A 23,396-nucleotide genomic window follows, 5' to 3' on the forward strand; every position below is an offset into this window, starting at 1 on the left:
ATCTAACAATATCCATCTTTAGAGTATATGCCGGACTCAGTGGATTTGTTAGCCTTTACAATCTTAGGAAGTTCAAAAATTATTTTTAATCACCTAAAATTTAGCTAAAATTTTCAAAATTACCTCCTTTTTTAAGTATTTTTTTTCAAATCTAAATTTTCACAAGGCTTTTCAAATTTTCCAGGGGCCTCGAGTCCCTATGTGCCTCCTAGTGACGCTTGATGCCTTGACAAAAGGAATTTCAACCGAGATTCTTATAAATATTATATAGATTATATTTTCCATTTCGAATTTTACATTTTTAATTATTAATTTTTAAACTATACTATATTTTATGATTAATTAAATCTTTTATATGATTTTATGACTAATTATTCAAAATAAAACTTAAAATTAAGTCTTTACTATGATTATAATGTTTTTACAGGTGTTTTTAAGCATTATGCAATGACATATTCATTGACATTATGTTATTTATATTTATTAACCTATGTCTATGTGGGTAAATTTGAAAAAGCATTTCGTAATATATTAACTCTCGCACATTTTTGCAAAAATATTTTTTTATCATTTTCCTATGCTTTTTAAATCTGATATAAATCTTTAAAATTAATGTCTAAAGGTAAAGTTAACCAACCTCCACTTCATAAAGTCATTATGGTTGGTAGTGGGGGTGTTGGTAAATCTGCTTTAACATTACAATTTATGTATGACGAGGTAAAGTAAAACATTAATTTTGATCCTAATTTTATATTCTTAGTTTGTAGAGGACTATGAACCGACAAAAGCCGATTCATATAGGAAAAATGTAGTTTTGGATACTGAGGTATGTCAAATTGACATACTTGATACTGCTGGCCAAGAAGATTATGCAGCTATAAGGTTTATAACATAAATATATATAATTCTTATAAAAAACATATATTTATTTTAGAGACAATTATTTTAGAAGTGGGGAAGGATTTTTATGCGTTTTTTCTATTACTGAAAGAGAATCCTATGATGCGACAGAAGATTTTAGGTTAAAATTTTTACAAAGTTTTTTTTTAATTTTTAGTGCAGAGAACAAATATTAAGGGTGAAAAATGAGGAAGAAGTCCCATTTATATTGATTGGGAATAAATGTGATTTGGAACATAAAAGACAAATAACTAAACAGGAAGCTATAAATAGAGCAAATCAGTGGAATGTTCCTTATATTGAGACATCTGCAAAAACAAGAACAAATGTTGATAAGGTTTGATTATTTAATAAATATATTTATTATCTATAAATTTGAGATCTATCCTTTAAAAGATAAACCTAGGGTCTGCACTATCTCATTATAAAAGGGAAGTGTTAACTGTATAATAGATATTTTTTGTAAATAATTTATCAGGTGTTATTATTTTATTTTATGGCCCAGTCTGGATTTTTAAAATTTAGTTATTTTTAATAATTTTTGCTGTACTATGTAAATTGTTATTAATGGGAAATTGGGCATCTTACTTTTGAATAACTGCTAAACAACCCAATAGTTATGCAAAATTTTCATAGGGGGGGGGCTTTTGGGTGTTTTTTTTATCTAAATATTTTTTTTTAGGTTCCCATTTTTGAAGGCCTTTGGCTGAAATACAATTTTAAAAATGTATTTACACTTTTCTTAAAATTTAATAAATCATTGTTTAAAAAAATTATGAATTTTTCTTTTTCCTTTTTTAAAAAAATATTGTTTATAATGCTATAACAGGCAAATTATTTTTTCACATTATTCATGCTCTAAAGGGTTGTGTTGTTAAATGACTCATTTTGAGCTAATTTTTAAATATTTTATCCAGAAAAATATTAAGCAAGCCTGAAGATTTTGTTCATAGAAGGCACAAAGGTCTACGCATATTAATGAAATTTTGTAGTTTAGGTGATATTTTTATGGCTAAAGTATTGATTTAGAACAAAATTACTAAAGGGCAATAGAAAAATTTTTTGAAGTATAATATTTGTTCCTTTTACACTTGTTTTTCTCTAAATCATTAAAGCAAATTTAAATGATATTAGAAGCTCACCTATGAATAAAAATTATTTCCAAAATCATAATTTTTACTCTATAGTATTCTTCATCTTACATGTTGATGCATATACCATAACTATGCTTATATCCATGCAATTTTTAAAAATTTTAACCCAACCCTTTTATATATTTTTCAAACCTGGCCCAAATTTTTAAAATTGTACTATTTTTGGCATGTTCATAGTGGGGATGAGATGAAATGAATATTGATATCACATAAATAATATGGTATAAATATTTTATCAATATATTCCCATGTTCATGGTTTTATTTACTTTTTTTTTAAAAAAAATCAACTATTCGATTCAAACTATTTTTATCCAAACCAATATTCAACTTGGAGCCCCAGTTTTCTGAGCCTTACTCTCTATAGGATAGTACAACAATGTCCCTATTCATTCATATAGCCTTCTTTAAAATTAAAACAAATCGACTTTACTCGATTTTGAAGCCTTTTTTTTCGTTACCTATTCATAATGAATGAGACTTCTATATTTACAAAGTATCATCGCTAGGAAACGATTTTGCCAATCAAGCAAAAAATAATAATAACATAAACCACTATTTAAATCGTCTTATTGTAATTGTTAAATTTTAAAACTAACTGCTTATGAAACCTATAAAAAAAATAAAATATTTTTAAAATCAAATTCCCTCCCAAATCAAGATGTGTTTCTTAATTTCAATAAACTGCATTATTATTTTTCTTGGTATTGGTGTTGATGATATCTGCTAAAAGAGAAATTTTTTAAACACATTTCTGATCAACCTTAATATACATAGTTAAGATTTCTATAAAAAATATGTATAACTCATAATTTTATTTTAAAAATACTAAGACTAGCACATAGCCCTGCCCCTAATCTTTTTTTAAATATATTTATGAACCCTTTTACAACCCGGCCTGGAAAAATTTTGGGTTATAAATTTTAAACGATCCATTATATAATTTTATCGGAAATAATTTTTAAATGGGGCCGTGTTTTGTAAAAAAAAATTGTTTTTTAATCCTTAGCCTGGGGTTTTTAAAATCCACTACCCTTTTTATGCTGACTTATAAATCTCTAACGCCTCGATTTGTTCAAGTGGTGCGGTATTTAACGCTGCGTTATTTAAAAACTCAAGCAAATAAATATGTATAATCTATAAATATGGAGCGAAACGATAAAATTTGAAAATAACATATGTTACAAACGTTAATTTCAAAAATTATTATCATTTGAATTAGAAAAAAACACTTAATTTTTTAATAACCCCCCTATAATGGTTGTTAAATGGCTCGATTTTTTAAAAAATATTATTCCAGTATTTTAAAAATATTACGCAATCCTTTAGATTTTACTCACAAATGTTTAGATATCTATTAATGAAATCTCAAGGCTTGCATGATATTATTTTGACCAAAATCTTAATTTAAAATTGGCTAAATCGTGCGGTTTAACAACATAACCCCCTAAAAAATAATCTATACAAATTTATATTTTATAAAAAATAAATATATCAATAGATATTTTATGATTTACTCAAAGAAATTAACAAGAAAAAAAGTCCAGAAACAAAAGACGTAAATTTCAAGCGAAAAGCCTGCAAAAAGAAGCGTTGTTTTATATTATAACTTGTTAATTACTATATAACCAGCCTATCAGCTTTTCTCTCTTTATAAAAAAAAAGCATTGTGTGATATGATACAATATAGATCAAATAATTTCGATGGTTTAAACTTAAATTCACAAAATCTGTTAATTATATTATATTACAACAATATACCTATATATAAAAAAGTGCATATATATTTAAAATAAATTTAAAAAATGAATAAACTTATAGGAAATTATATATATATATTTTTTTTATATAACTTATAATTTGTTTTCATTTTATCGCACTATTTTAAAAAAAATATCTAGCTCTTCCTTTAAATTTAAAATCAATAAATAATTGTACATATTATAACTATACATACATATTATTTAATTGAAAGTGATTTGTCATACCTTTATATTATTAAGTAATTCAAAATGTAAAAGCCATGTTTATAAAAGGAATGAATTTTATGATCAATAATACTAATATCATATTATAGACGTCAACTCAATTTTATCAACGCATTTTTCTTATATTTATTTTTTATTACATTACGTAATTAACTTATTCAATAAAAAAATATATAAAGTTTGTTAATATCCTATAAATAAATTAAATGTAATATAACATATCTTACTAGTAAATTAAAATAAAAATAATATTCTCTTTTCTTTGACATTATCTTACATATTTAACGCTTTCGGCTTATTCATGCAATTATTTCAACAACAAATGAGATTATTTTGCAGGGGGTTGTGATAATTCTATTATTCAATATTATTTTTTTTCAATCTTTGTATCATCATCAAGCAAAATAAAATTGGAAAAAGATAAGATAATATTTTTTTCATTCATATCTAGTGGAATATAGGTTAATACTCTTTCGAGATTAATGATTAAGCAAGAACTTGCACGGCAAGTTCCAGAAAAGGAAAATTTTTACCTTGTCATGGGATAAAAACTAAAAAAACAGGGCCTTCGATCTAGGTCTCATTTTATAACTAAATGCCATTCTCAACATTTTGAAGTCTATAAATAATTATTTAAGTTTCTTTCACAAATTATTTATAGTTTGAGATGATTTTTTTAAACTGAAAATTTTAATTTTTATAACAATTTTTTTATTAAAAAAAAAATTTTACACTGAACTGTTAAATCTTATTTGATATTATTTATAATTATATATTTTAAATTCAAAATATTCTAACTTAATTTTTATAGGGTTCTAAAATAACACTATTATACATTATATAAAATATCTTATTGTATAAAAATTTAAAAATTATGGGCGGAAGATATAAATATGATTGTAGTGTTTTCTAAAAAATAATCATTTTGGCCCAACACAATTTCTACTATACATTTTTCAAAATAACTTATATGAATGAATCATAAAATTCATGTTGAAATTAATAATTTTAAACAAATCTATATTATTTCTTTTAAAGTTCGCCGCCTAAATATTTTCTTAATATTTATATTTTTTTAAGTCAAATAATTTTTCAAAAAAAAAATGATTCTCGCATTTTTACATTATGTGTCTAAAATCGATTTCGTATATTTCAATTCAATAATAAATTAATTTATTTTAAAATAAAATTTTTAATTTGCACCTTAAGTCTCATTTAAAATAAAATGATTTCTAAAAAAACTTAAGAATCTATGATATTTAAATATGTGTCAATAGCGTCTTTGAGACAATGTAAAGTCTCGCTGAGCCCTGAATTTAATTTATACTTCAACACAGGTTTAAGTCAAATATTACATTTTCATGCGGTTTTGATAATTTTATAGTTTGGATTTTTAAAATTTGGTTAATTTTGTTTCTCTTTTTTAAAAAAAATTGTTTAAAAGGGGAAATTTAATATATGAAGTTAAAGAATGTTGAACGATTTCATTCATACGATTTTCTAACCATTTATTAGTAGTTAAAATTAATTTTTATCAGCCTAAGGTTTTATAAAAAAATATAATAAGGCCCGAATCGGCTTTTCTATTTTACTTGCTTGGGCAAGGTTCTTGCATTTTTGTACAATACTAAATTTATTCAGTTTCCGAAACAGCGACAACTCAGAGAAAGTAATTTATTCACTGAATTAACTAAAAATCTAATTTATTTTAATAATCTTAATTTATGAATTCTAGAAAATAGGTGTAAATTTGGTGATATAAAAAAAATATAATCTAAACTTATTTTATAATTTCTTTAAAAAAAAATACTATAATTATTCCCAAATTTTTTTTCTCCACTAATTATGGAAAAAATTATAAGTTTAATAAAAGGCTTGAAAAACACATCGAAGGAATCCCTACTCTTGATCAGCTTGATTTGTTCGGTTATAGTAGGTAAAAAAAATTATAACTTGAATTTTTTAGGTTAATTTATTTTTTTGAAAAAAAAATACAGGCGGAATATTTTTCGTTACCGAATTAGATTTGGGGCCTCGAATTAATAGATTTATAGCTCTACCGGGACAGCTGTTTGTAGCCATCTTAAATTTCATCTCTATCCCCCTCATTTTTATCAATCTATTAGTAAGTTTGGGAAGATTTACCACGAAATTTTCGGGAAAGCTTTCGTTATGGCTTTTACTTTGGTGCTTAATATCTAGTTTCATGGTATGCCTATTTTCTCTGGTCTACAACATAATTTTATCCCCGGCTTATTCGTTGAACCCTATGGCCAAACCGCCCGAAATCACTCATGATTGGGTAGTGGCTGATATTTTCTACGATATATTCCGGTAATTATTAATGGCGAATTTGCCTACTATATTAATTATAATTTACTTTCTAGAAATCTCGTCCCTGATCATTGTATAACGCTCTTTTTCAAGCAAGTTTAATTATTGTGATTAACTTTGAATTTTTATTTGATCTTTTCATATTTAAAATCAAGTTTAAAACTGACGTGAAAAAGAAGAAAATATATGTAAACGCCACTCAAGCTATGGGTTAGAAAGTTTTTTTATAAATAAATTAATATTTGCACAACATATTACAGACAGCGGTGACGTATTCACGCAGGATTTATCCAAGAGGGGGAGGGGGTGGGGATTAATGAAAAATTATGATTAGATATTATTGATTTTCATTTTGTTTTTTTAAGTAGGTGGCATTATCATCGCTGTCAAAGTTGTCTGATCTAGTAAGCATAAATTTTAAAATCTCTGTGTAAATGTTTCATGCTTTATAAGTCCCAATGAGTGCTTTAACCATTATAGTAGCCAGTAAAAAGGAAGAAATTATTAGCAACAAAAATTACTGACATACGATTAAAAGTGATTGAAAAAATTTATTCTGAAAATTTTGTACATGTTTAATCTTAATTATATATACCGAAAATCAGAATAAATTGGCATCAAGATAGAATGAGAAATATAAAAGAACTAAGTATCTAGTTTGTGCTAATATTTAGTACCTGATTTAATTCTTCAATCAATTTTCCCGCTCACAAAGAAGTAACCGTATTATAAGCCAAATAAAATCAGAATCTGGCCTTAGAAGTATTAACTCTGAAATTTATATCAATAATTAGTGCGAATTTATTACATTAATACTTCAATCTGTTTGACAGATAACGCATTACTGACAAAATCAGGAAAGATTCCATTAGCATTATACGAGAACAAACATTATAGAAGCACTGAATATTTGAGTGAAGCCATGTGCTAATTCATCAATCAGTTTCCAGTCAATTTAAAAAAAACCAGTTATGAGCAAAATAAACAAACGACACGCCTTAGGCTGAGTCTTAAATATCGTATTTTAAAATGCGATTCAAAGATAGAAAATACATTAAGGTTTCTTTTTCCCCGATTCAAAAATATTGAGTTTTATGCTTCTTAGATATTTGTTCTTTTCGGTTTATTTTATAGATATATAAATAAAATAGTGTAAATTAGAGGTCTGCATTGGGCGGGGTTTCGGCCCGCCCACGCCTGCCCCTCTAAGTGGGCGGGCGGATGGGCGGTAAAAATTTTTCGAGAATGGGCGGGCGGGTTAAAAAATTTGAAACTATGGATGGGCTGGGCGGGCGGGTTAAGAAATTAAACAATGGGCGGGCGGATTAAGGAAATTTAAAATTTTTGTTCATAAACATCCTAAAAAAAATAATTGTTTAAATGATCTATAACAATATTTCTTTATTGTACCAATCGTTTTTTTTAAGTGAAGAACATTTACCTAACTATATGTAATAAACACAACAATAAAACTTTTTTCTTAGAATAAATAAACATTTTTGTCTATTAAAAATTTCAATTTATATACATTTAATATTAATTTTACATTTATATTTTTTTTATAAATATTCAATTTGATCAAATAAATTGTCCATAATTTACATTGATTATTTTTATACTTATATTAATTTCCTAAATTATAAACTTTTTGTAGAGGTGTAATGCTGAAATATTTTTATTAGATGCTTAAAAAAATGAAAGAATGACCATAATTAAATTTTATAAGCGGGCTTAGGTTAAAAAATTTTTATAAAAAATGGGCGGGCGGGTAAAAAATTTTAGACTAATGGGCGGGCGAGTAAGGAATTTTAAACAAATGGGCGGGGCGGGTGGGTATATATTTTTTGAAAACAATGGGCGGGCGGGTTATATTTATTTTAAATATTAGATTGGCGGGCTTTTGGTCCAAAAACCCGCCCAATGCAGTGAATAGTTATATTTTCAAAATTTTTATATGAATCTGAATTATAAGACACAGTCATAATAAGCATGAAGTTTGCTAAACTTTTGAAAGCCAATATTAGCTTAATCTACAATTCGTTTGGTAAGTAATAAAAAAGTTATTAGCAAAATAAGAAAATTTATAAAATTCGTATTAATATTTAAAAGGAAGAATTTAGAAGCACCAAAGCAATTATAATACAAAAAAATTACATAAATGAAATATCTAAAATATAAAAAAATAATATCATTATAATAATCAACTTTTTATCATAATATCAAAATATTATACTCAATGTCCCTGGCTAGTGTTGTTAAACAGCTCGATTTAGCCTATTAAAAAAAAACACTAACTCAATAATTTAGCTAAAATTTAATTATCCAAGCTTGGAAATTTTTCCCACAGAACAAAAAGTTCTGGAACATTATAGTGTCATACAACAATTTTTCAGCAATTTTGATATTATAATTTAGTAAGTAGCGGTAGCTTAAAAAAGTAATCAAAGAACACTTGTGGCATCTTTGGAAAATTTAATAAGCAAAGTAGGATGTGGGAAATTTAAAACGATTATAATAGCTCATTTGTTTCACCCCTAAAGCGATAAGGCGGAGATATTGTTAAGTAAAGAAATACTAAGTGCGCTTTTATCATTTAAAAAAGAAATGGTCAGTCGCCGATCTCAAAGAATTTAAAACACCTCTGGGAAGCGTCCATTTTTTAAATCATAATTTATAACAAATTTTTTGTGAAAATTTGATTATAAAATAAAATTTGTTAGGAATATTCTATCGATTTTGTAAGGTTTTTTCGCGAACTTTTTTAAATGCAAGAAATTTCTGAGATTATATTATTTCGAAAATTAAGGAGAAGGTTTCATCAATGAAAGCAAATTTTCGTCTAAATATGAATATAAAAGTAATATGAAAATAAAAATATTTTACCAAATCCTATTTTCCATGGTAGGGGGGGGGGGGGTCGACCCCAAATCTTCCCTCCTGATAGGCAGTTTTAGGGAAAAAATTCGAGGAATAGAAGTATACCTGTAATTCAATATAAATAATTTAAAGCTAAATTTATATTGCCCATTTTAAAAAAAAAGAATTATCAATTTCTTTTAGAGATCCACAATGTCCCACCGACCGGGTCTGAGAATTTTACTATTTGTGGACCTCCTAATGTCTTTACTATTTAAAATAAAGTTAAATCACTATTTGAATTGGTCCTTAACTTTTCCACAAGAACAAATAGCAAATATTTTGCCGGACCAAAAATAAATTTTAAATATGGATGGTCTTTAAAAAAGTTTGAATGCAGTTTGACTTATTTTGTCGTTTTTGGTTCTTCTTTAAATGGGTAAAAGGTCGAAATGCTTTCGGGATAATGTCATGAAATTCAAGAGTGAAAAATGGTAAGTATTATATATTATTATTATCTCCAGAGTTCTTAAAATATCTAGATACACTTTATAAAATATATCTGTATCTAGATACTAGGTATCTGTAATTTTTAGGAACATTTTGATATAATTTGATTTTACATTTTTTTATTTTAAAAATAATAGTATTTGAAATAAATTTATTTAATAATATGTCCGGGTTTATTTCATTGTGAAATTAACATGACAAATTTTATTTTACGCAATGGATGATGACAATATGGTAAGTTTTATATTATAATTTATTTTATTTATATTAATTTAAAAAATATGAGTCATAATTTTTAGATATTAGATAAATATTTCTAGATCATCTCTTTAAGAAATAAAATAATTCAATATTCGATTTCTTGGGCACCCATTAGATGATATAAGTTTTCACACTCATTAAATTTTGAATAAATATTTTTGTAATGAGTGTCGGATATTAATGTATTTATCCAATATAAAGTTGCTTTTCATTAAATATAACAACCATTCTGCTGTCAAGTGCCCATGTATAAAAAGTTCAGTGTCGCTAAAATGTCCTTACAGATAAACAGGGTGACTTAATGATAAAAAATTTGAGAATGTTTTATTATGATTATACATCTTATATACGTATTAGTAAAATCTAACATTCATTATTTTAATTATATTTTTTTGTATGGATGTGATATCAGTAATACTGTAAAATAACGTCGTTATTAACGGCGTTATCTGTAATGCGTTTCATCTTATAAAGTAACGGTAACGCAAAACATTACTTTAAAATTTTTCTTAGATAATATGGAATGAATATATTTTATTATATATTAATATTTTTTTAAATTATATATAATTTAAGCCGAGTTTTTAAAATCAGATTAACGACCATAATTCTTCATTTTATTTTATTCTTTTTATTTTTGTTAAATTTTATACAGTCAAGATTGATAATCTAAGTATTGAATCAATCAAGGTATGTTCATTTTATAGAAAATATATGTCAATAATACTTATTTATTCGGATGAAGATGATTTAACTCGGCCTTGGCAATCTTTTTACACAAATAAAGGCAATTAAGAGCACTAAATCTACTACATGTTAATTGTGCCCTAGTTCAAATATTTTAGTTTCGACCTGCAGCTCAAATCTAAAAAAAACAGATGGTGGTTAAAATATGTTCTGATTAAATTCTGGTAAAGATAAAAAAAATTATTAATGTGACGATGATTTAATAAAATAATATTTTTTATTAATTCCCACTAGTAAAATTTTCATATATTAAATGTAATGCAACTCTCCAATCTTCTGCGCCAGTTGAACATGTGCTTACGCGAGAATTGTAAAATTCTTTATCTGATGAAAATTTTGAAGATCTTGTTAAAAATTAAAATAGTGAAAAAAAATAAATAAAAAGAAAAAGAAAATTTATATATTATTAGCATTTCTTAAATAACGGGTAGCTTTTTTTGAATAGCGAGTGATGCGACAAGGTAATTAGTAACGGTAATGCCATCCATTTTTTAAACGTAACGAATTTCTTTTTTGAAGTAATGTATACAGCACTAGATATCAACCATTTTTAGTTCATTTAGAAATTTGAATATTAATAATAGAATATCCTAAATTAAGCATTATGCAAACCTTATAAATATAGTAAAGTTGTATTTATAAATAGATAGATTTGTAAATACATTTTAAAAAATGTATCTGTGTCTAGATACATTTGAAAAGTATCTTTTAACAACTCTGATTATCATCTCCAACCAAACACATGAGATGTTTATTACATTATATTTTTCGCAATCGCAAATATAAAAGTTTATGCAAATCTTCTCTAATTATTATAAGCCAGTTAAATAATTGTACAATTGTGAAACCAAAAAAGGACTAAATTCAATTAAGGCTAATATACTTAACGTAAAAACAATAATTTATTATAATTAAAGTGTCCAATAAAATTGGAAATGTTGCATTTTAACACCAGAGAGATCTTATTGTGAATGCTCAAGCAGGGGAGGATTTTTGATCAAATTTTACCTAAAATTCAAATCTTTTATTAAATTTTTTTGTGATGATGAAATTACAAATTTTTATAAAAAGGTAAAAAAAAAATTGTTATCTTCTAAGATCAGAATTTTGGGCGAAAAAAATAATACTTATAAATCCGTTTAGAACAAAGGAGTAGTCATGAACATCAAATCCTTTTTTTTAAATTAATAGATATTAAAGTAATATACTCATCATTAATTATGCCTTTTCGTGCATATTCCCCCCCCTTAATTTATTCATATTTTTCATAAGAATTTAACACTTCAAATCGCTCTGCTTTTTATTTTATAAAAAAAGGGGAAAATAAAATTAAAATAGATTTGAAATTATTTTTAACAAATTGACAAAAATTAGAAGTTTTTTTAAAAAACCCTAATCGAATCTCTTTCATCTATTCCAGTGAACGTCCCTTCCCCCTTAAAAAATTTGCCCACTCCTGAAATTTAGGGACAGTTATAGATTTTATAAAATGTTTATAATTTAGTGGAAAGCGTCGAAATTTTGAACAGTTCTATTGCGAGGCCAAATTTATTCGGTATCTTAGCTGTAGCCATGATGTTTGGAATAACTTTAGCGACTTTTAAGGAGAAAGCTAAACCGTTAATCGATATACTCATAGCTGCTAACGTTATGCTCATGGAAATGGCCGAATATATAATGTGGTATGTGATATTTATTAAATTTAATTCAATAAGATTTACCAAGGCAAAAATTGTGACCTCGATAAAAAAAAATATCAACCTTCACTTGAAATTTTATCATATTTTATATGTATTATATAATCTAAATATTTAACATAAAAATAGTTGGGCTTATTAATTTATGAATTTAAACATTCAATAGTAGAAGTGGATCTGATACCTTCCTTGCTTGATAATTGTTTTTTCAGATCTATCAGAGTTAACCCGATGCTACATTTAGCCGACACAGAATTAATATTAATAATGTATCGACCGATACTGGTAATCAATACTAAAAAAAATAATTATACTACAATAATTATATTGAAAATCGTCAACAAAGGATGGGAATTGACAGAATTTGGAATATTTTTCTTTGAATTAAAATTAACTTTTATAGGCCGTGCCCTGGTTCCTATTATTTTTGAACGGGTTAAACAGATCTTGATTTTGAACTAAGACACCTTATCTTTGTTCTAAGTACTATGTAAATCTCCTCTTTCGTTTAGTTTAGAGGAAGCTATATAGACGGCTAAACAGACCTACTGTTTAGAAATAAATGAAGTAATGGCCTTAAAATTTCATAATAGATTTTAGGAGATGGCACTCTTCTTAGCTAAGTTGATAAAACTATTGTAACATTTTTCCCATAATAATTTATAAAATAAAGGTATCAGATATCATTTTAAAATTTTTATGATTTTTTATATAACAATATTTACCTCGTGTTATAAAAAAAGGATTTCTCCGATCGGTAACTTTTGCCTCATAATCGAAAAAGTTATGGCACATAGTAAGGAGATAAAATTTTACGCCTGGGATATCTTCATGGCACTTGTCCTGAATATAAGTGGTTTATTGATAGTGTCCACATTCGGAATGTGCACTGTGTATTTTGTGTACGCGCATCGTAATCCGATTCCTTTATTTAAAAACTCGAGGGAATCTATCGTTACCGCTTTAACCACGGCATCCAGGTTCGTTCGTTATTGAGGAATGAATTTCAATATGAATTCATATATTTATTTTTAAATTTTATCAGCTTAAATCATTAAATAGTCTAATTTATAATAAATTATAATAATGTTTTAAATAGAGAATAAGGCGCGGCATTTATATTAAGCTCGAAAATAGCGCCATATAACCCCAAAACGATGAGATATCAAAAATTAAACGAATATATAAACATTATATTTATTCTCACGCGTTGATTTTTTAGTGGTGATACTAATTTTTTTATATTAGTATATTTTATTTTATTATAATTGTTTTAATGAATCTATATTATTGGTGCTATCTTATCTTCATACCAGTTTTAGAAATTTTTCTAAAAATTTTCGTTAAGCATTGCATTTGGCCTAAGCTTTAGGATTAGTGATTTCAAAAGTTTGGCAAATTTTATTCTTAAGGATGTGTCTTAATATGAGATTCAGATTCATATCAAATTTTTCAAAATATAATGAAATTTAACTATTTTACATTTATATCTATTAAATAAACCGAAAAGAACAAATAATATCTATAAAGATCATGAAATCATAAGATTCAAAAATATCATGAATTAGTAATTGATTTTTGAATCGTGATTTAATAACTTGTCCGATCTGAAAAAAACTGACAGATGAATCATACCAATATAATTACATATTGGCCCACCCAGATATTCAATGCATCCATGATTTTGGTTCTGGCATTTTGCCATGGCTGATTTCGTGCTTAAGGCTTGATATAATAGTTTTTATTTGGCTTTTAATTCGGCTACTTCTGTATGGTTAGCGGAATTAATTGAAGAATTATATGTAAGGCACTAAATATCAACGCAAATCAAAAGAACTTCTATGTTCTCCGTTCTTGCATTATGCCAATTTTTTTCTTATTTTACCAATAACTTTCCCCCTTCAACATATGAAGGCAATAAAATGTATACTTATAAATTTTAGAATAAGTGTTTCCAGAAGCTTGGCTCAATTATCGCGTAAAATCAGAGTTTTCATTATGTTTATAACTCGATTTTTTGTGGTTAGCAAAATGATTGAAAAATTTATATATCAGGCAATAAGTTTTAGCGCAAACCAGATATTTAGTTCTTCTACATTTTCTATTCTGGCATGATACTAAATTTCCATTTTACTAATAATAAAAAATTTCTCTTTACTGTATCCAAATGGATATTAAAATATTATTAAGCACTATGATAAAATTTTCAAATGCTTTTAGTCGCTTCTTAAGTTTATTGACCAAAATTTTGTTGCGAATTATGCTTTATACTGGCTAATATACTACTTTAAATCACACACAGGCACTAATAAAGCACAATATTAGCATGGAGTTAAGAATTGGTGCTTCTAGATATTACATTTTTTTTAAAAAATATAAATAACCACGGAAATTCCCTAATCAGGATTTTGAGCGGGATTCGGCTGGCCGGGCAAATAAAGGCATGAGGGAAAAGTTTAAAAAAATTCTCATATCCTCCCCCCTCCCTGATAAATTTTTAGCTACGGCATTGATAATAGTATAAATTCCAGCTCATATTTAATTTCGGTATAGCCAATTTGATGTTCAATTTGACTAGGGTAAATGTCACTAATAGTAGGCTCGATTGACGATTCATTATTAAAATGTATTAAAAAGTGTACACACATTAAAGTCTTCCATTGACATTTAAATGAAAAAGGTATTTATAATAAATTACTTTTCAATGGCGCGTACTACAATCCAGCGATACCCCTTTCAATAACGTCTACTACAACCAATGACATTGACTACAGCTGATTTGTGTGGTTAAAAAAGTGTTATAGACTCAATTGCTGACTCGAAGAGTATTTTTTTATTCTCGTCTATAGTCTATTACTTTTGTAGATACTTACCATTTTGGCTTAGTTAGACTTTTAAATTTTGATCGAGATACTTTTTTAAGGAAAAGAGATAATTTTTTAAAAAGAGTTTACTATCATTTTAATCTAGGAAAGTAAATATTTAAATATCGTAACAACTTTTTGATTAAATTTAAAAAAAATATTTACAAAACCGAACCGGAAAATTATTTTCCCGACCAAACCCATCCATAAAAAAATAATCACATCTCAATCCAGGGTTTTTAGGTTTTACAGACATCTACTTTTCTTCAGTCTCTTGGACTCTGACTTCGATCTTTAATATTCATAATATTACGCTAAACTGTTCTTTCTTTAGGTTAAAATAAGCTCAAAAACAAAACTGGAAATAGGGACTTTTATTTTAAAAAAATGAATGTAAAATATAAATTTTATCGTTATTTGTATGTAAATTCAAAGGCGTTTTAAAATATTTACAGTTCATTGACTTAAATCTAGCAATAGAATAGCAATGAAACATCTAAATTTTTATTTAAATTATGCTAAAAGAATGAGAAATAAGTTTTATAACGGAGGCTGAACAAATCAAGTACTTCTACACGAGAGAAGATATTACCCAACATTCATAGTTAGCGCGAATTAGCCTAGGTATACATATGCTGTATTTTTGTATTCTTCGCCGCTAATTCCTTCTAACTGTAAATGAAGAGTGATGCAACATTATTGAAATAGGTTGGTGGGAGGGGAGGGGGGTAGGTGATTATGAAGACACTATCGTCATTTGAATAAAATTGAAGGGTAGTTTTGATTTGGATATCTTATAGTAGTGGCTAGGGAGGTAAAATTTTTACTCATTTTCGCGGGATTGCCCCGAGATCTTGTTTATATTTCTAAATGAAAAGTTAATATCGAATTCTATATAATTGCTGACTATATAAGTAAAAATTATAAGAAAATTATTTTAAAATGTATAATATATTTAATTTTGTTTAAAGAATACAATTTTAAAGTCAAATGGCATAGCTATATTTTTTTAATGATAAATATAAACAATTGTGTCTGTAGTCGATGATACCGTTGGCTAGGTTTGCTCGTGCTGTTAATTGGGTCTGCTCAGAGTCCTTTTATCGACTTCAAGCTCGACTGAATTTACGGCTATGGCGACTCGGTTGAGCAATCAAACAACATTACAGCTGACTTCAGTGTACGTACACTTTTAATAAATGAATCATCAGTCTAGGTTAGTATTAATGCCATTGCCGTCACACGTCTTTACTAAATCAATTTAATATTTTTTTCCTATTATTCATTTTTAATAGAGGAATCATGATCTCTAGCATCGATATTAGTTATATATACCAAAAATTTAATAAAATATTTCGATATTTGCAGCTCCTCGTGTTTACCATACACTATCAAGGCCTGCATCAATTCAGGGGTCAATTCCAAAATATCTCAATTTGCCTGCACTTTTGGAAATATTCTTAATAAAAATGGAACATCCTTTTTTATCGTAAGCGTGGCGTGTTTCGCTTCCAAAAAAAGTGGACGTTCTTTGTCGATAAATCAAATCGTCACGATATGGTAAAAAAAAATTAACAAAAGAAATTGTGTAAATTAAATTCTAAAAAAGTTTAAATGCAACTATGCTTCAGATAGTTACGCAAAAGTCATTAACGTCAGAAGGGAGAAGTTTTAAATACGTCAGTAAAACGCCTCTGCTTCAAAAGCGTAAAATTTAGATACCAATCGTAAAAATAAATATCGAATCCTTTATTCACATTTAGATAAATTAAAGTACTTATCCTAAAATTCATAAATGGTTGCCCAAAATGATAACAAGAAAGCGGGAAGATAAGGAGTAGTTCTGCATCAATATATCTTTCAAGGAGTCTTATTTTTAATTGGTAGCGAGTCAAAAAATATTAGAAGGGAGTAGGGAATAAATCTTGGCCCGTTTCTCCTTTTTAAATCGTTGTTACTTTAAGAAAAATCCAACGCCATTGAAACCTTTTATAATTTTTTAAAACATATTTTAATTTTGTAATCGGAACTTTTTAATTTTAGCTATAAATCTCTATTTTTTTTATCTTAAAACATATTTTAATTTGTAATCGGAACTTTTTAATTTTAGCTATAAATCTCTATTTTTTTTATCATACAATTACAATATACTTTATAAAAAATTGCATCAATTCCCCATTTCTTAATATGTAATGTTAATTAAAAATAATTGCGCCAAAAGTTTAGCTTCAACTGCTATAAGTATGGGAACCGCCGGAATTCCATTCGCCGGTATAACAGCTGCGACAATCGTCATGGAAGTCTCTTTACTGCCTAGAGCGGCTATAGATAGTATAATTGTGATAGATTGGCTACTGTAAGAATTTTTTTTATATAAATTGATTGTTTGTCCCTTATAAATGGTCTATTTAATTATTTTACCCCATCTCCAAAACTGATTAATCTAATTCAACTTTCATAAAAAAAATTACAGCTATATCTTAATTAGTGATCTACATCGAGTCTAATTCTTCAAGCCCGACTTTTTTTAAAAAATTATTAGACCTGAACCAGAACCGAGTTTTTTAATAGACCCCACCCGAAGCCAACCCGTTCGGGCCGAGTGTACTTTTGTAGATCTTTAATCTTAATAAATTATTGCTTACGAAAAAAAATCACTTTTTTGATTCGAGTATTTCAGATCGTTATTATAGAGTATAATACATAATATTCAAGGTATATGCTATAGAATGGAGTTTTTTTCTTAAAGAGTGATATAGATTTAGTACGCACTTAAAACAAAACAGAATGGGGTATGCCCTAGCTTAAAATCTGAATAGAGCTGGTCTAAATAGAAATGAATTTTAAAAATAGAATAAGTCAGAACACGGCTATACGCTTTAAAAAATTTTTTTATCCAATATAAACTTGCTTATCATTTTTTATAATTTGTTCTATTATGAAACTCGAGTGACCGCATTAGAACATCCGTAAACATTTGGAGCAATATTATTATGGTATCAACGGCGGACGAGAAATTAAAAATTTATCTAGAAGAGCTATCTATCGACGAATACAATTATGAATAATAAATTTATTGTTTGAATAAATTTCGCCTTTCCTAATTTTATATTATAATATATTATTAAGAAAAATAGCAAAATACGAAAATAAATTGTATTTTAAATAGAATGAATAGGTGTGAAGTTCTCGGTATATGCTCCAAAAGGGTTATGTAGCATAAGGTATAAGAAATTAAAATTATAATAGTTTTTATCTTATTTTAAATTGGTAAAAGGCTTAAACTAAATCGTTTCCTTATTTATTTACAACTTGTAAAATTATCATTTATGAATATATCAAAAATTTTTATACAAATACTTATTAGTAAAAGTTATTATTAACAAATCGAATAATAATTATTATCATATAAATCATCACAGTTTAAAAGACATGAAGGTAAATTACATAATCCGTCAGAAGGTCGATACAATATTTATATGTTTTTAAGTTATGTTTTTCGCTTCATTCTATCGGGCGCGATCAACTGTATTTGTTTGTCGATTTCTTCTACAACGTCGAGATTCTCCGGCAAATGAATGAATCTTATAAATCTGCCCTTCAAAACATAACAAGAATATGTGGAGTGAACATTATCGTAAATGGGTTCGTGCAGTGTCGCGTCCTCTAATGTTACATCCATGTAAGGGCTGACTTCCGTAACTAACCCATCGACCCAATATTCGTTTATCAAATCTATCCGAATTTTTTGAGGGTACTTCCGGAGAGAAAATAGTAAAATGGTGAGGCTGTTTAAAGATACCGCTTTCTCCTTGGCGGTGTATAAAGTTTTCGGAGATATCAAGTTATGGATTTCCATGAATATAATTAATAATCTAATAAGTCATTTCTCGGGTTTGTCAAGTAATTTAAATGTGTTTTTTTTGTTCTATTATTTAAGGATAAACATAAAATTATAAAGTCGTAATTGAATTATGTTTACTTTAACATTTCTAAATAAATTGAAATTGCTTTAAATTATTTCATCAACATAAAAATTATTGGAATCATGCACATATAATTATTAATATATAAAGCTCCCTATTTTTTAAACTTTTAAAATTATCAGAGACCTGCAGGTTCGGCCCTAAGCCAGGGTTTAGGGCAGGGCTGTATTTTTAATAAATAAACGGGCCGGGCCTGAAAATTTTTTTAAAAAAATCCGGGCCGGACCGTATATTATAAAATTAAATATTTGAAATCGCCATTATTAACTATAAAAATCAAAAATAAATATAATATATTTTTTAAAAATCCGTATCGGGCCTGAAAATTTTTTTTAAAAAAAAGAGCCGGGCTGGGCAGTAAAAAATTTTTGAATAAAAAATTCGGACCAGGGCGTGCAAATGGTACCTCTGCAGATCTCTGAAAATTATAATGTTATATTATGGTATACAAAGAATTAGATATATATTTTTTTTTCTATAGTTGGTATTAATTTGTTGCATAATTCAAGATATTTCTATCGATTCTAACATAGCTAATTTTTTAGGATTCATCTTATTTTTAAATGCTTTTTTATTATGTAAAATAACTAGGTATACATTAAGGCTGCACCAACTAGAGATCTGCAAAAGTAGGCCCAATTTGTACCCGAGGCTCGAATCTAATTTTTTTTTAAATCAGGATTGGACCAGGTGGGCTTAATATTTTTTTTTTAAATTCAGCCAGGCAGGGCCTTGGAAATTTTTTTAAATATATTTATTTAAATAGATTTATAAATTTTATATTGAATTTTTTATGTAAAAAAAAATATTTGATTTTATTTATAGAACTAGACGCCATATAACATATGCCTTTTATTTTGAGTAATTATAATAATTAACTTCTATATTTAAATAAAATTGAGCTGGTAAATTTTTTTTTTAAAAATCGGGTTCGGGCTGAGCTTGCATAACTTTTTTAAAAAAAAATTTCAGGCCACCAACCCACAATTTTTTTACTGATTCAATATTTCATTCAAATGGCACCAATATTGATCTGATATTTACTTTAATTTTTTGTCATAAGATAAGATAATGAAATAATACCATCCATCTTTCATATCAATGATAAGATAACTTTTTAAATATTTCCAAAATTCAATTCTGCTTTTAGATTATTCAATGTCTTTTTATTTGCTTCTTTCATACTCCTGTAATATAATAAAATTTTTTAATCGATACTTAAAAATAGTCAGCTTAAAATCTAATCAAAATAGCTATCTATAAATTACTCTCCCAATAAAATCTGAAAAACTTGGCTTATGATTATCATTACTCCTGTCAAAAGTTTTTTTTTAATTTCCTTTCTAGGGTTGGTAAAGTCCTTAAAAAAATTTATATAAAGATCATATACTTAGAAAAATATCTTAGATACAAGTCATCAAAAAAAATATAGATACTTGTATTTTTTTCTAAATAAAATCTTATAACAAGATATTTTTTATGAAAAAATTTATCAAATCTTTCCTCCCAATAGGCTGTGTTCAAGGTAAACTATTACTCCTATGATTCACAAAAAATTGATATTAATACTTCAAACCCAACTGCTAAAATGAATAGTGTGACACAAAAGAATGGATAATTGTAATTCATCACAGCAATACTGTACATATATGTTAATTGTTTAACAAGCTGAGATATAACTTCCAAATAAATAACATCCATTCTGCAGTTTCTTTAGAGGAACTATCCCAAAATTGTTTAGAATTTTATTAAATTACCTAAAATGCTAACAAACACATGATATTTCGATGACTATAATAAAATATTCCAATATTTTATGATTTTTTGATATAACAATAATAAACTAAAAAAGATATCATTATAAAATGAATTTCTTTTAAGCAAATATAAGCAACAACAACATATTGCAATCACCAAAATATTACTTTTTTTATATATTGTCCAAAGGATAATCTAAAATGTTAGGCAATATAATTAAATATATTTTATTCCACTCTATAAAATAAGATGATGATACTTAATACAATTATTAATGTATATATATATATAATTAAGAAATAATAAACTTGAATTATATAATTAGCATGCAATAAACTATGTCAAAATAAAAGAAAAAGATAAACAACAAAATTAATGCAAAAATCCATGAGAAATAATGTTAAAAGTAGATAATCAATTTGTTAAACAAAAATAAAAAGGTATATGTATCTTTCAATAAGGCAAATGAAAAAGATATAAGATTTTTTTGAAAATAATGTATCTTATATATAATAATTATCTTATTAAAAATTTCAAAAAGATACAGCACAATGGTAGTGCCCAACCCTGCTTCTTTCATCAAAAACAAGATTCCCACTCAATTTTTAAATTAATAAAACTTTAACTGTTTTGTTAAACTGGTCTGCTGGCACATCTTGTAGCACAATTTAGTCACCTGGTTTACAAAAGGATTGGGATGCATATTATGTTCTTTGATTTTTTACTTTCAAGCAATCACATCCAGCAGTGTATCAACTTTTGTTCATTAGTTATTGATATATATAATCATATAAATTATTCCTGACTTACAATTTCTATATATGTGGGATATTGTTTAATTTATAGCTAAACATCTACCCCATCACATATATAAGACATCCAACATTAAATAAGATTGTCAATTATTATTTAAAGGCAATGTTCAACTTGGACCCTGAGATGCTTTCATTATAAAAAATTTATAGACTGACGGACCCTGGGATGTGGGCAAACACATGTGTCAAAGTTTTAGGGAATAGACATCCTCCCTTCTATAGCAATTGTGGCCCATTAGGAATTGCTGAGAAAAGAAAATCCCCAAAATATTTAAGAACAATATATTCATATCCATTATGGTTTCAACTATATATTCATTTGAAAAGGAAGCAGAATCCATATGTAAATTTATCAGCCAAGTCCTAAAACAATCATTTTGTGGGTCTTTTAATCAAGCGTTAAATTGTTAAGAAGCCATAACCTGATGAGGTAGCTATTAATATTTAAATCTTTAATTTTAATACATCTTTGTTCTTTTATGCTCTAATGATACTTTATATTATTAAATACATAATAATGTTATTTTTTTTTAGGAATTAATAAAAACTTAAATTAAAAAAAGTTACTTGTTTCCAATGAGCTTGTTTCTATTTGATATCGTGATACGTGATATAGAACGTTTTCGCCCTCTAGTCAATCACCATGCAGAAATAGCCACACACTTATTAAAAGTTTTCTGCCAAAATCAGACAATTGACTTGCGGGCATATGTTAAGATCCAATACCTATCACATTTGGACCATTGCGATGACTTTTTTAAAGGTTTTATGATATATTAAACAGCGGTCATGTTAAAATGTTATTACTTTCCAAAAATCCCAAAGAATTAATTGGAAGAACAAAATTCACAATACTATCAAAAATATATTTATCATCAACTTTAATACCTTTCAGGTGATAAAACAAATCTTATACAATATTAAACACAAATAAGTTGATCAATAATTTTTCCCCTATTTTTTTTCTCAAACAGGTTTATTTTTTATTATTTAATTATTTTTATCTTATTCAAAATATTTTTTTATTAAAAGAACAACCACGATCCTTAAACCATTTTTCTCTTTTTTATGTTAAAATAAATAAAAAATTAAATAAATATCCTAAATCTCATTTATAATAAGTACATAATCTCTCAATAAACCACATAGAGATAAAATAATTAAAGTTATTTTTTTTTAAATTTCTGAAAAGAGTATCATTATAATTAAAAAGTTGTAATTAATAATGGGAAAACATCGCCGCCGAAGACCAAAATTTTTTTAGGGGGTAGGCATATATTTTTGAGGGGGTTTGCATCCAGTGAAAATCCTGTCTAGTAGACGGTGAGGCTTCTACCAGTGCAAAAAATTTATTACACAAAATAAAGCTTTACTTTTTTAATATGATGATAACAATATTTGAGAATAGAAGATTTAAATACTGAAATCCAAAGTTCTTCATTACGTTTTCAAAATGTAAATAAAATATAGAAATCTTGATCAAAATTTTATATGCAATATGACAAGATAATAGTTAAATAAGTTTTC

The 23,396-nt window shown here is 26.6% G+C and overlaps 3 protein-coding genes and 1 long non-coding RNA gene across 5 annotated transcripts; 2 read left to right on the forward strand and 2 right to left on the reverse strand.

The window, feature by feature from the left end:
* The first annotated feature begins 450 nt into the window (after positions 1 to 450).
* Positions 451 to 3,817, forward strand: LOC135930032 (ras-related protein Ral-A-like). 2 transcript variants are annotated; one of them, XM_065466802.1, is made up of 5 exons: positions 451 to 717; positions 761 to 882; positions 935 to 1,021; positions 1,063 to 1,237; positions 3,555 to 3,817. In XM_065466802.1, the coding sequence occupies exons 1-5, from the start codon at positions 613 to 615 to the stop codon at positions 3,660 to 3,662; spliced, it is 597 nt and encodes a 198-aa protein (XP_065322874.1). In that variant the 5' UTR covers positions 451 to 612; the 3' UTR covers positions 3,663 to 3,817. The 2 variants fall into 2 exon arrangements, with proteins under 2 accessions (XP_065322874.1, XP_065322882.1); XM_065466810.1 differs by having other exon boundaries at positions 3,577 to 3,761.
* Positions 3,818 to 5,886: 2,069 nt separating this feature from the next.
* On the forward strand, positions 5,887 to 17,670 carry LOC135930828 (excitatory amino acid transporter 1-like). Its single transcript, XM_065467617.1, has 8 exons — positions 5,887 to 5,977; positions 6,039 to 6,375; positions 6,429 to 6,471; positions 6,531 to 6,585; positions 12,254 to 12,431; positions 13,190 to 13,426; positions 16,679 to 16,870; positions 17,532 to 17,670. The coding sequence occupies exons 1-8, from the start codon at positions 5,887 to 5,889 to the stop codon at positions 17,668 to 17,670; spliced, it is 1,272 nt and encodes a 423-aa protein (XP_065323689.1).
* Positions 17,671 to 18,800: 1,130 nt separating this feature from the next.
* Positions 18,801 to 19,169, reverse strand: LOC135930829 (uncharacterized). The gene has a single exon (XM_065467618.1). It carries the CDS (start codon positions 19,167 to 19,169, stop codon positions 18,801 to 18,803), a length of 369 nt encoding a protein of 122 aa, XP_065323690.1.
* Positions 19,170 to 20,340: 1,171 nt separating this feature from the next.
* On the reverse strand, positions 20,341 to 22,500 carry LOC135930219 (uncharacterized). Its single transcript, XR_010572736.1, has 2 exons — positions 22,437 to 22,500; positions 20,341 to 20,483 (listed from the first exon to the last, which is right to left on the reverse strand). It is a non-coding gene; the product is annotated as an uncharacterized LOC135930219 (long non-coding RNA).
* Positions 22,501 to 23,396: the final 896 nt, after the last annotated feature.

This window comes from Gordionus sp. m RMFG-2023, chromosome 1, assembly GCF_954871325.1.
Source record: "Gordionus sp. m RMFG-2023 chromosome 1, tfGorSpeb1-WG-v2, whole genome shotgun sequence".
Lineage (NCBI taxonomy): Eukaryota > Metazoa > Nematomorpha > Gordioida > Chordodea > Parachordodidae > Gordionus > Gordionus sp. m RMFG-2023.

Excerpts from the sequence above, each read along its gene's own strand:
- LOC135930032 (XM_065466802.1), top strand. The coding sequence starts at position 613 with ATGTCTAAAGGTAAAGTTAACCAACCTCCACTTCATAAAGTCATTATG. Across the intron at positions 1,022-1,062 it reads GATGCGACAGAAGATTTTAG|AGAACAAATATTAAGGGTGA; the intron begins GTTAAAATTTTT and ends TTTTTAGTGCAG. Across the intron at positions 1,238-3,554 it reads CAAGAACAAATGTTGATAAG|ATATTTTATGATTTACTCAA; the intron begins GTTTGATTATTT and ends ATATATCAATAG.
- LOC135930828 (XM_065467617.1), top strand. The coding sequence starts at position 5,887 with ATGGAAAAAATTATAAGTTTAATAAAAGGCTTGAAAAACACATCGAAG. Across the intron at positions 5,978-6,038 it reads GATTTGTTCGGTTATAGTAG|GCGGAATATTTTTCGTTACC; the intron begins GTAAAAAAAATT and ends AAAAAAATACAG. Across the intron at positions 6,472-6,530 it reads TAACGCTCTTTTTCAAGCAA|TTTAAAACTGACGTGAAAAA; the intron begins GTTTAATTATTG and ends TTTAAAATCAAG.
- LOC135930829 (XM_065467618.1), bottom strand. The coding sequence starts at position 19,169 with ATGGAAATCCATAACTTGATATCTCCGAAAACTTTATACACCGCCAAG.